This window comes from Ictidomys tridecemlineatus, chromosome 2 (assembly GCF_052094955.1).
Source record: "Ictidomys tridecemlineatus isolate mIctTri1 chromosome 2, mIctTri1.hap1, whole genome shotgun sequence".
Lineage (NCBI taxonomy): Eukaryota > Metazoa > Chordata > Mammalia > Rodentia > Sciuridae > Ictidomys > Ictidomys tridecemlineatus.
Genome location: NC_135478.1, coordinates 140330780 through 140342975, shown reverse-complemented (window position 1 = coordinate 140342975; position 12196 = coordinate 140330780). Strand labels below are relative to the sequence as shown.

General features: G+C 32.7%; 1 protein-coding gene across 4 annotated transcripts in view; it reads left to right on the top strand.

The window, feature by feature from the left end:
- The window catches only part of Septin7 (septin 7), a 107023-nt gene that overhangs the window by 15787 nt on the left and 79040 nt on the right, over positions 1 to 12196 (top strand). Inside the window, exons 1-2 of one of the 4 annotated variants that reach the window (XM_078039857.1) lie at positions 4844 to 4867; positions 11948 to 12050. The exons of 1 other annotated variant lie outside the window; for it this stretch is intronic. In XM_078039857.1, coding sequence (XP_077895983.1) covers positions 4859 to 4867; positions 11948 to 12050 — 112 coding nt within the window. In that variant the 5' untranslated portion in view covers positions 4844 to 4858. Of the gene's footprint in view, positions 1 to 4843; positions 4868 to 10613; positions 10633 to 11947; positions 12051 to 12196 lie in introns of those variants that run through there. 2 more of the 4 variants (XM_040291842.2, XM_078039858.1) reach the window with 2 other exon arrangements.

The window sequence follows — 12196 nt, the reverse complement described above, 5'->3', positions numbered from 1 at the left end:
TTCAAACCCAGCCACAGCAATTTAGTGAGACCCTGTCTCAAAATTAAAAAGAAAAAGGATGTTATACACAGATAAAACTTCAGAACTGCTCTTATACATATGTTTACTTATTAAGTATAGTGTTTGTGTATACTTCTTTTTGTCTCTAGCCTTATACCATTATAGTCAAAATACTGTTTTCTGAAGTTACTTATCTTTTCTTTAACTCCATTCAGTGTCTTTATGTTCTTAATTTGAAATACAGTTAGTTTCACTTGTTATTTTTTGTATTCCATTTTGGGTTCTTCTCATATCCTGGTTGATTTTGATTATTTCGTTGTTATTGTTGGAATATATGAAACATGGGGTTAATAGTCACCTCTTTATAATGAGTGTACTCAGAAGTATACTTCCCTCTTTTTTTTTTCCCCCTGTTCTCATTTCCCTTTTCTTTCTACCACTTTCCAGTCTGTCCGTAGAGGTAACCAGCTAAGTTTCTGGCTTTTTCGTCCTATCTTTTTGGATAAATGAGAAGATAATGTGTGAGAAAGGGGACATTATACCTGAGAGGTTGCAGCATATTATACAATACATGCTTGTTTTTATACCACCTATATTGATATATAATTTATATACCTTAAAACCCCCTTTTATGTATACAGTTCTGTGTTTTGGTATATTAAGGGTGTGCAACCATTGACAGTATCTGCTTTTAGACATTTTCATCACCAGAAAGGAACTCTGTACTCATTAGTAATCAGTCACTATACCCTCTCCTTCTCAGATCCTGGCAACTACTAATCTACTTTTTGTTTCTATGGATTTGCCTATCCTGGACATTTAATATAAATGTGGTCTTTTGTGAGTGGCTTCTTTCACTTAACATAATGTTTTTTAAAAAAGATATTTTGTTTTCATTGTAGTTGGACACAGTACCTTTACTTTATTTTTATGTGGTGCTGAGAATTGAACCCAGCGCCCCGCACATGCTAGGTAAGCGCTCTACTGCTGAGCCATAACAAATAACAGAAGCCATGTATAATGTTTTAATGTTATCCATACCTTAGGAGTACTTTATTTTATTGTTGGTATTATTCCACCATATAGATAATACTTACATTTCGTTTATCCATTCATCAATTGGTTATAGGCATTGGAGTTTCATTTATTTATTTTTGCTATTATGAAAAATGCTGCTGTGGACATTTAAATAAGTTTTTATGTGGACATATTTCCAATTCTCTTGGATATATACCTAGAATAGAATTTCCCAATTCTAGGGTAACTCCATTTCAATTTTCTGAGGAACTGCAAACTATTTTCTAATTACCACCAGTTTATGGGAGTTTTAATTTTTCTGCATTCTTGTTCACATTTGTGATTGTCTCTTAAATTTTACTTATCTTTGTAGGTTTGAGGTGATTATCATTGTGATTTTAATTTGCATTTTCCTAATGGCTAATGATGTATGACATATATGTTTATCTTTGCAGGAATGTCTGTTAAAATTTCTTGCTCAAGTTTTAATCGTGTTATTTGTCTTTTATTAAGTTGTAGGAATCCCTTATGTTCTGGATATAAATTTGTTATCAGATGGTTTGCAAATATTTTCTTTAATTTTCAGTTTTCATTTACTTGGTGGTGGTGTGTGAAGCACAAATGTTTTTAGTTTTGATGAAATACAGTTTATCTGTTTTAAAAAAATTGTGCTTTTTTTTTTAGTTTTTTATTTTTTTTATTGGTTGTTCACAACATTACAAAGCTCTTGACATATCATATTTCATACATTAGATTGAAGTGGGTTATGAACAACAAAATTGGGAGTTCATAACCCACTTGCTTGTGCTTTTGATGTTCATATTTAAGAAACTTCATCCAAGATAATGAAGATTTACTCTTTGTTTTCTTCTAAGAGTTTAATAGTTTTATATCTTATATTTAAGTCTTTGGTCCATATTGATTTTTATATGTGATGTGATCTAGGAAATATTTTTATGTAGATATTCATGCCTTTTGATAGGCAAAGTGTTGAATTTATAGATCAATTTCCTGTTTATAAGATCATGTCATTTGCAATTAGAGATAATTTTACTCTTTATATTTACAATTAAGATACCTTCTTTTTATCTTGCCAAATGCCTTTTCTTGAACCTCCACAAAGTGTTGATTAGAAGTGATATGAGTGGACACCTGTGTCTTGTTATTGATTTTTAGAGTGAAAGCATTCAGTCTTTTACCATTAAGTATAATATTGTGGGTTTTCTTGGATGCCTTATGAGTTTGAGGAAGTTCCCTTCCGTGCCTCATTTGTTAAGTGTGTTTATTTTGTGTCGCGACCCCCCTTGCCCGCAAGGAAGACGCGACTCAGGAATCTTCTTTCAGCAGTTTATTCAGGCCCTTGATATTCTTCTAATAATTCTTCTACTGCTCCCTCGGATGCCCCTCCCAGCCTTAATAAAGCACCGCGAACCCCAATGCAAAGCTGCCACGTGTACCCTTCTCACAGGGTGCTAGAAAATGACACGCCAACTTTCTCTGATAAGGAGCTGGGAACACGCCAACTCTCTTTGATATGGAGTTGTCCTTCACAGACCACAACGGAGCCAGCGCCATCATGTAATGGCGACCACAGTCCGCAGGAACGGCTCACCACAATTTTGAAAGAGTATTGAATTTTTGTCAAATATATTTTCTTTTTCTACAGAGATGGTCATATGATTGTTGTGTGTATTTACGTAATTTAGTATGTTACATTGGTTAATTCTTAGATGTAAATCCAGCATATTTATTCTGGGATAAATCCCACTCTGGTCATGGTGTAATTCCTTCCATATTGCTAGAATCTGTGGCTAGTATTTTGATGATGGTTTTTGGGGTCTATATAAAGAGCACTGGTTTGTTGTTTCCATTTGTGCATTTGGTTTTGGTATCAGTATAAAATTGGTCTCATAAAAGAAACTGAGAATTGTTTCCTCCTCTTGTGTTTCTTGAAGTAGTTTGTGAAGGATTGGACAATCTTTAAACATTTGGTAAAATATTCCAGTGAAGACATCTGGGCTTGGGTTTGTCTTTGTGGGCAGATTTATGTTTTTGTTTAATTTTTTGTTTTGGTTATCTCTGTGTGTGCACACATACATGTGAGAGAATTTTTGATTGCTAATTTAATCATTTATTTGTCATAGGACAGTTCTGATTTTCTGAATTATTTTTGTTTTTGCAGTGCTAGGGTTGGAACCCAGGGCCTCTCACATGGTAGACAAATGTGCTAACACAGAGCTACATCCCCAACCTTTTGTTGATAGACAGCTTGAGTCAGTTTTGATAGTTTGTGTCTTTCTAGAAATTTTTATATTTCTTCTAGGTTATCTAATTTTTTGGCATACAGTTGTTCATAGATTCCTTTGAAATATTAAAAAAATTTTTTTTTCTATGAGGGTAGTGCTTTTTCCTTTGTTCTTAACTAATTTGAGTGTTACTTTTTTTTTTTTTTTTTTTTGGTCAGTTTTGCTAAATTTGTCAGATCTGTTGATGTTTTCAGTAAACCAAATTAGAGTTTTGTTGACCCCCCCATTGTTTTCATGTTTTTCCTTTATTTCGAGTCAAACCTTTATCATGTTCTTATTTTTGTTTGTTTTGGGTTTAATTTGTTGTTTTTCTAGTTTCTTGAGAAGAAACAACTGCACATGGTCAGTTCCTTCTTACTTGGTTCTTTCAGGGTTCTCTTTGTCTTTGCTTTCTTTTTGACAGTTTGAGGTTTGGGTCTCATTTTATCCTGTTTGGCATTTACTGATCTTTTAATGTGGAGACTAATTTTTTTCCTAACAAATTTGAGAAGTTTTCTGCCATTGTTCTTCAATACTTTCTCTCCCTTCCTCCCTCTCTCTTCCTCTCCTCTCTTTTTCTCTCCTACTCTAGGAATTCCCATTATACACATATTGGCATGATTGATTTTTGTTCTGTGGATTTCTATGGCTCTTGCCCACTTTTCATATTTAACTTAGATTGGTTAATGTTATTTGATCAATTTTCAGTTTTTCTGATTTTTTTCTTCTGCCACATCTAGTCTTTTGAGCCTAATGAAAAGAGGAAGCCAACTCCACATCATTTTCAATAAGTGTAAAATGTATTTTATCAATAAATAAATATTAAAGTGATGGCTCAATCACAACCAAGAAAACGAGACTTAAACTTATTGAAAGACTTTACACATAGGCGCTAAAAATATTCTGGAATGTCAATTTGGAGCAGAAAGGAAAACTGAAATGTCAGATATCATCTTTAACAAACAAAAGAAAGCAGGAGTGTAGTATCTGACAAATTTAAGAAACAGGGAGAAGAAATATACTACTGTTAAACAGTTTTTTTTGGGAAAGCTAGATTCTAGCTGTCCAATAGAAACATAAGGTGAACCATACATATTAACAGTATATACCGTTATATAGTCTACTAGACACATTAAGAAAGTAAAGGTAAAAAAGTGAAAATAAATAATAAAAACTGTAATATTTTATGTTACCAAATGTAATCCATAATACTATCATTTTAACATTCAGTCAATATAAAAAGTTAAAGACTTTATTATTCTGCATTCTTTTTATTTGTAGTAAACCTATATAATCTGATGTACATATTAAAACCTTTAGAACATCTCATTTGATGGGGGTAGGAAAGACAGTGGAATGAGATGGATATCATTACCTTAAGTACATGTTTTTTTTTTTTTAAGAGAGAGAGAATTTTTTTTTAATATTTATTTTTTATATTTCAGCAGACACAACATCTTTGTATGTGGTGCTGAGGATCGAACCCGGGCCGCACGCATGCCAGGCGAGCGCGCTACCGCTTGAGCCACATCCCCAGCCCCTTAAGTACATTTTTGATGAATGGTGTGACTCTACTTTGTGTACAACCAGAGATATGAAAAATTGTGCTCTATATGTGTAATGTGAATTGTAATGCATTCTGCTGTCATATATAACAAATTAGAATAAAAAATAAAATAGAAATTAGAATTAAAAAATCATTTGGAACTGGTCACGTTTCAAGCCAGGTGCAGTGACTCATATCTGTAATCCCAGTGATTTGGGAAACAAGAAAAAGGATTGTAAATTCAAGGCCAGCCTAGGCAATTTAGTGAGACTGTGTCAAAAATAAGAAAAACGTGGATGTAGCTCAAGTGGTTATCGCGCTTCTAGATTCAATTCTCAAACTGCCTCCCTCCAAAAGAGTGTGGTGTGTGTGTGTGTGTGTGTGTATAACTAGTCACATTTCAAGTGCACAACAGGCCCATAATATCAGTGACCAACATAATCAGCACAGATAGAGAACATTTTCATCATTGCCAAAAGATCTGTTTGCGAGAATAAATTAAAATGAATAGAAGGACCCAGTACTGGCTGAGAATGTAGAAATGTAAGGTACTCGGTAACATGATTGTCAGAATTTAAATGACTTACTTGAGGAGCAGTTTGGTTTTGTGGACGAAAAGCTTAAATCTTCATTCCCTTTAACTCAGCAAATTCCAGTTCTACAAATTTATAATCTTGAGAATATGTAAGATTTAAATAGCAGAATATTAAAGAAAGCCCTGTTAATAAAAGTGAAACATTATTTTATAAAGTTCCTTGAACAAGTGAAATAAAAAACATTATGGTATGTCCATATATTAAATGCCATGCAGATATAAAAAGCTTAGATTTAGAAGAATAGACATGGACAGATAAGGGCATACTGAATAGAAAAACCATTTTGAGACATTTGGCAGAGTGACATCAAAGAAATTACAATACATCTCAGAAAATGCTCTCCACCACTAAAATCAATGAGAAAATGGGCAAGAATGGTCAAAATTAACTTTCTTAGAATTCTGGAAATTAACCAAAAGCTTGTAACAATTCAAGGAATACTTGGAAAACAAAGCTGAATTTTCAGGAGAAAAAAATTATTTTTTTTGTAAAACAGTGTGTCATATGTGCATCTACATATATATTTAATTTTAAAATCCAAAGGAAGGTGGATTGAACTTAGTTATTTTGGAAAGACCAAATGTTTATCGTTGAATTTGAAAGTAATTGATATAATCCTCGGATCTGTATAACCTGATTTTTTAAAATCGAAATAACCAAGAGGTGAAATAGAATTCTAGCATATTAAGGAAATTTGGGTTGTATGTTATTATTTCTAACCACTTTGATTTTTTTTTTATTGGAATCTCATTTTGTGAAGATTGGGGGAGTTGAAGGTTGATGAAAATCCTTCCAAGATAATTTTTGATTTTCCTGAGATTTTGGTCTTTATTAGGCTTCCATTCTTTTACAATTCTCCTTGCTTAATTTTTTTTATTGTTGTTACCAAAAAGCATTTTGAGCAAATTTCAAAATATGTTGTGGTTTTCTACTCTGATGGAAAGATTTGTTAGAGCAAATATAATACCATACCTTTAAATATGATGATGGGATTTTAGGTATCAAATTTTAGTGACTTTATTCTGTGTAACAAGAACATGGCAAAAGAACATGAAGAATTCTTGAAAAGTTTCAGTTATATAAGCATCTTTTTCTTTAAGAAGTTTTGATTTCTAGAAATAAGGTTAGATAAGTTAAACATTCATCTTATTCCATATTTAATTTTTAGCAAGCAGTGGCATTGTAGTGTTCTCCTTTCTTTCTTCCTCCCTCCCTCCCTTTCTTCCTTCCTTCCTTCTTCAGGATTGAACCCAGGGCACCTAACCCCTGAGCCACATCCTGAGCCTCCCCTGCTCCCCTTTTTAAAAATATTTTATTTAGAGACAGGGTCTCGATGAGTTGCTTAACTCGCTAAGTTGCTAAGGCTGGCTTTGAGCTTGCGGTTCTCCTATCTCAGCCTCCCAAGCCTCTGAGATTACAGGCATGCCCTACTGTGCCCAGCTCTAGGTTTTTTTTGTTGTTGTTATTGTTTTGTTTTGTTTTAAATATAAATTTTCGCAGAAATAGAATATAACTAAAAACTATGAATATATTCATCTGGAAATAATGATTAAGGTTTCTTTTTAAAGAGCTGATGTTTAAAATCAAAGAATACTTTCAAGATCTTAAGGTTTTAGATAGAAGCCTGGGTGAATATACATTTATTTATAATTCTCATACTTATAAATACCATGGTTATATCACTTACATCTATAAATAATGTTTCCTTATCCAGCGATTGTATTTCACAACTGGCACTGTGAACATTTTGTTTGTTCAGGAAAAGAATCAGTGGGTGGTTAAGTCTTCATAATTACAAACTGGCTATTTTAGAATTTGGGGTCAGGAAAGATTCTCATGGGATATGAAAAGTTTGTGCCTTAGTTAAGCAATATTGTGAATAGTGTACTATCTAAATAGTATTTGGAGCCAGGTAGCATTAGACTTTTATTTTTCTATTTGATGGGATACTTTTATGCAAATTCTGTCATAATTTATTTTACAGCAGGAGTCAAACCAATTTGTCTTTGATTTTTGAACATTTTTTTTTCAGAAGAAACGTTTCTGAATATGCAGTCCGCCACAATTTTTGGTTATCAACTCTGTAAATGACACTTTGCTAGTACTATAGAGATGAATATGACAATTCTACCCATCTAGGATATCAGTCATATGAGGGAACCATAAGTGTTTCAAAATCATTTGATTTTTGAAATAACAAAATGTTTTAATAAGTAAGTGCAAATAATTATCTACTGTAAACCAAACTAGTCACTCTTCTTACTGTGTAACAGTGACTGCGTTTTCTAAAAGTTATTGGCAACTTTATTTTCAAATGTTAGGGTCATATTTCATTTGACTTCTTTTCTGTAGCATTCCATACAGTTGATTGACTAGTCCATCATTGAAATGGTTTTGGTTTTCCTCATACCTTCTCATTGTCTAATTTTTCACATCCTAACTATTAATATTTTAGGGTTATAGGGCTCTGAATTCCCTTCTTTTTTATCTATAATCTCTTTTTGGGAATTTAGTCCCTTCCCAGTCATAATCTGTATTTACAGCACTAACTAGTCTTGGAATTTCTGGAGCCATGTATTTAAAGCTGCCTACTGGACATATCAAATAGATAATAGGCACCTCAAACAACTATTTCAAAGCTGTTTTTGATTTTGTGTTTCACCAATCTTTTCTTCTACCATTACTCCTTTTTTCCCTAGGAGATGTCAGTAGCAATTGAGTTGTTCAAGCCAAAAATCTAGGAATTATCCTTCATCTCTTTTTCCTTCACTAATCACATCCAGTCCATCAGCAATATCCCCTTAACTTTATCTTCAAAACATTTTGAATCCTTAATCTGTCATTGTTTTTGTACCATTTTAGTTCAGTATATCTTTCTTTCCTGGACTATTGCAGTAGCCTCTTTACTAGTTTTCTTATTTCCACTCTTCACCTTGCAGGGAGAACTATCTTTAAAATACTAATCAGGTCACTTGCCTGTGGAAACCCTCCAGTGGCTTCCCATCTTGCCTAAAATAATATCTAGACTTCCTACTTTGGCTGAGTCCCACATGATCATACCCTGCCTACTTCCCTGACCTCATTTCCCATCACTCATGCCCTTGTCCATACCTTCCTTTGTTTCTTTACCTTCTTTTCTACTTCAGTTCATATACCTTTTTTGTTATTGTTGTTGTTCCTAGAAATACCAAGTTTATCTCTAATTTAGGGTCCACTTTTTACCTAGAATACTTTTCCCTCTTTTCTTAGTATGTGCCAAAGACTATACTGAAGCTAAAGCAATGAATAAGACACAGCCAGGCTCTTTAGATGTTTTTGTTATGTCTTTTGTCTGGTGGATTCTTTGAAGATGCAGACTAAAATACCATAATTTCTGAACTTTTTTCAACTCTCCCAGATGGCTTCTTTTTTGATACTGCAATTTCTGTAATTCATTTAATCTCTGCCCTGATGGAGCTTACAATCTTGTTAGCAATGGGGTAGAGAAAACTAATAAACAGTATGATTAACATGCATGTTAGATGGTGGTAAATTTAAGTGCAAAGCAAGCAGCAGAGTACTAGGTGAGGAGTGGATTAAATAGGGTAGACAGGCACATCTCTCTTTGAAGGTGACATTTGTGTAATGATAATCTCTTATATAGAGAAAAAGCAATAAGTGTGAAAGTCATGAAGTTAAAGCATCCTAGTGTGTTTGAAAAGTGGTTAGACATTCACTGTGTCTGGAAGAAAAATTAGTAAGGCGAGTTGTAGGAAACTAGGCCAGGATAATAGCAAGGCTAGATCTTGAGGGCCGGGGTGCTTGACAGTTGTTGGTTTTTAGCTCTGGCTGTTCATGGGAGCTATCTAAAGAGCTTTGAAAGTACTAATGGGTGAGTCCTACTCCTAGAAATTGATATAATTGATCTGGATGGAGTATAACCAGGGCATTGGTATTTTATCGAAACTCCCTAGATGATTTCTAAGATGAAGCTGAAGTTGAGAACCACTGTAGGTCTTTTGTTAGGAATTTGAATTTGACTTTTGAGGGAGAAGTCATTGAAGGGTTGTGTCATGGGAAAAATAATTTTGTAATTAATTATGTTTCAAAGTAGATTTTCATTTACTAAATTTAATTAACTATAAAACTACAGTAATGCCTTAACTCTCTGATTGGTAGAAGTAGGTTATAGATTTGTATTTGTGTAAATATGTACACTTTTTTTTTTTTTGAGAGAGAGAGAGAGAGAGAGAGAGAGAGTGAATTATTTATTTTTTAGTTTTTGGTAGACACAACATCTTTATTTGTATGTGGTGCTGAGGATCGAACCCAGGCCGCACGCATGACAGGCTAGCATACTACCGCTTTGAGCCACATCTCCAGCCCCAATATGTACACTTTTCACAACAAGTTTGTTCGGTGATTGTCTTTTCTTCTCTCTGTTTCATTAATTTTCATTAAGTTTTCACAGCTCACAGTTTATCCCATCTTGCCATATGTTGCTGCTTACCATCTTAACTTTCTTCCCTTTCCTGTATCCAGTCTACATTTCTTTTAACTCTGAATTTCACTTTAATAGAATTGAAATGTAGCATTGTATGAGAAGATTTTTAGTTAAAACATTTAGGTTTGTCTGATTTGGGCTGCATTAATACAGCGACTGACCAAAAAAAAAAAAACAAGAAAAATGAAACTATGAAAATATTTATATTTTTTCCCTTATTGAAAATTAAAAGCTTTTGCCTGTGTATCTTCCTGAAACTATACTTCTGACATCTTTCAACCATTTCATGTGGAAGACTTAAGATGCAAGGCATAGTAATTGGCCTTTATAAAAACATAGGAGTCTTTTGTTCTATATTTCAGCAGAACTATTGACAATGAGTTTTAACTCACACTTCAGGATAATAGCAAGGCTAGTGTGAATTTTAACTCTCACTGCTTGATGTCCTGTAAACACAAAAAAAGACCAAAATGTGTAGAGAAGTCTGTTCTCAATTTATTTGTGATTTACATCTATTTTTGAGTTACATGTAAGTAACTTTTATTTTTCTACCTTTTGTTGTGTTCCAATGGATTTGCCACTCCTGTTTGGATTGAATTGTCATTACAATTCTTGGAATTCCTCGTTTACTGTTCCCCTGTGAATTTGTTCTGTTTGGAATCTGGAACACTGGAATGATGGAAATGTGTTCTTTACAAAGTAGCTGTAAGTATACTACATAATTTATACAGAGACATTTTTTTCATTCTAAGTTTACTTAAATTTAACTCAAAGTTGGATGAAATGTGTACTCAGGAAACCTTAAATTTAATACATATTTTAGCTATACTTATAGTAAGCTTTCAAATATTAACTTTAAAATGCTATGTTAAGATGAGTTTCTTGATTATTAGCATTAAAATTAGCTTTTCAATTTAATCAACTGAGTTGGCTTATCAATACTTGGATTAAAAACTATATGAGTGAAAAAGATTATTGATAAAATATTTTACTACATACGTGATTCTAGTGAAGAATTTAGATGACTTTGTTAAATACAAATGTGTTGAATTAATGCTTTGATCTCCTGAGTTTTTATTAATGTACTGTTGTAAAAGTGGCCAAAACTTTTAAAAGAAATATGTATCTCTAAGTAGTATTTGCCATTATATTGTCATAATGAATAAGACTTAATCTCCAAAGTGAAATTAGCCAGTAAGACTCTACTCCCTCAGATGGTCTGAACTATGGGCAGTGTTTCTTACCTATGGGCAAGTTAGAACTCAGACTTATTTACTATACCAATTTAGAATTGGATTTTTTAAAGTTACTTATTAAATAATCATTGAAGTCATCAGAGGACCAAAAACTCATATAGCAAAGAAATTATGATGTACTTAAAAATCTGGATAAATTTGATTTCCTTGAAGATGGAATAGGCAAGATCATGTGAAACCTTGAAGTGGCATAATTGGACCTGGCATAATAGCTTGAAAGTTATTGTTTGTTGATTGACATTGATCATAAGAGCTGTCAAGAATTTATGAATAAATTGCTTTAAACTAAACTTTATTTCATTTCATGATTCAGAAAACATATTTCAAGAAACTCATACCTGTGGTAATTAATCAGTGAGAATAAAGGTTATAGTTAAAAAATGTTCATAACATATTTTTAGGGGATTTGAGTTTTTGTTAGTAAAAGTGCTTTTTTATTTTGTTTGGTTTCGTTGGTTAGAATCTTGTTACTAATTTATCATCAATGGAAGTCTGCTCTGAGGGAGGTGGAGGTCTAATTTTTATGTCATTCCCTTGGGGTTTTTGTAATTAGCCATTATGTTATCAATCAATTTGAGCTCTATTCATTTCATCCATTCTGCCATTAACTAATACTTTTTATTGGTATCAACCTAAAAAAATTGGATTTTTTATGAATAATATTTTGTATAATTTTAAAAGTAGATTAGTAAATAAAATTTGAAATGTCTGATATGATACTGTTGTTGATACACGAATAACTTGCCTCTTTTTACCTTTCTCAGCAACCGAAGAACCTTGAAGGCTATGTGGGATTTGCCAATCTTCCAAATCAAGTTTATAGAAAATCAGTGAAGAGAGGGTTTGAATTCACACTTATGGTAGTAGGTAAGATATGATTTTGCACTAAAATGGAGTTTTGGTTTCAGTTAAAATGTTGATTAGCTCTGAATAAATTTAAGACAATAATAAAACAATAGCCCAAATAACTACAGTGAATTTATGTTATTGTTTATCTATTTTTTGTATGATTA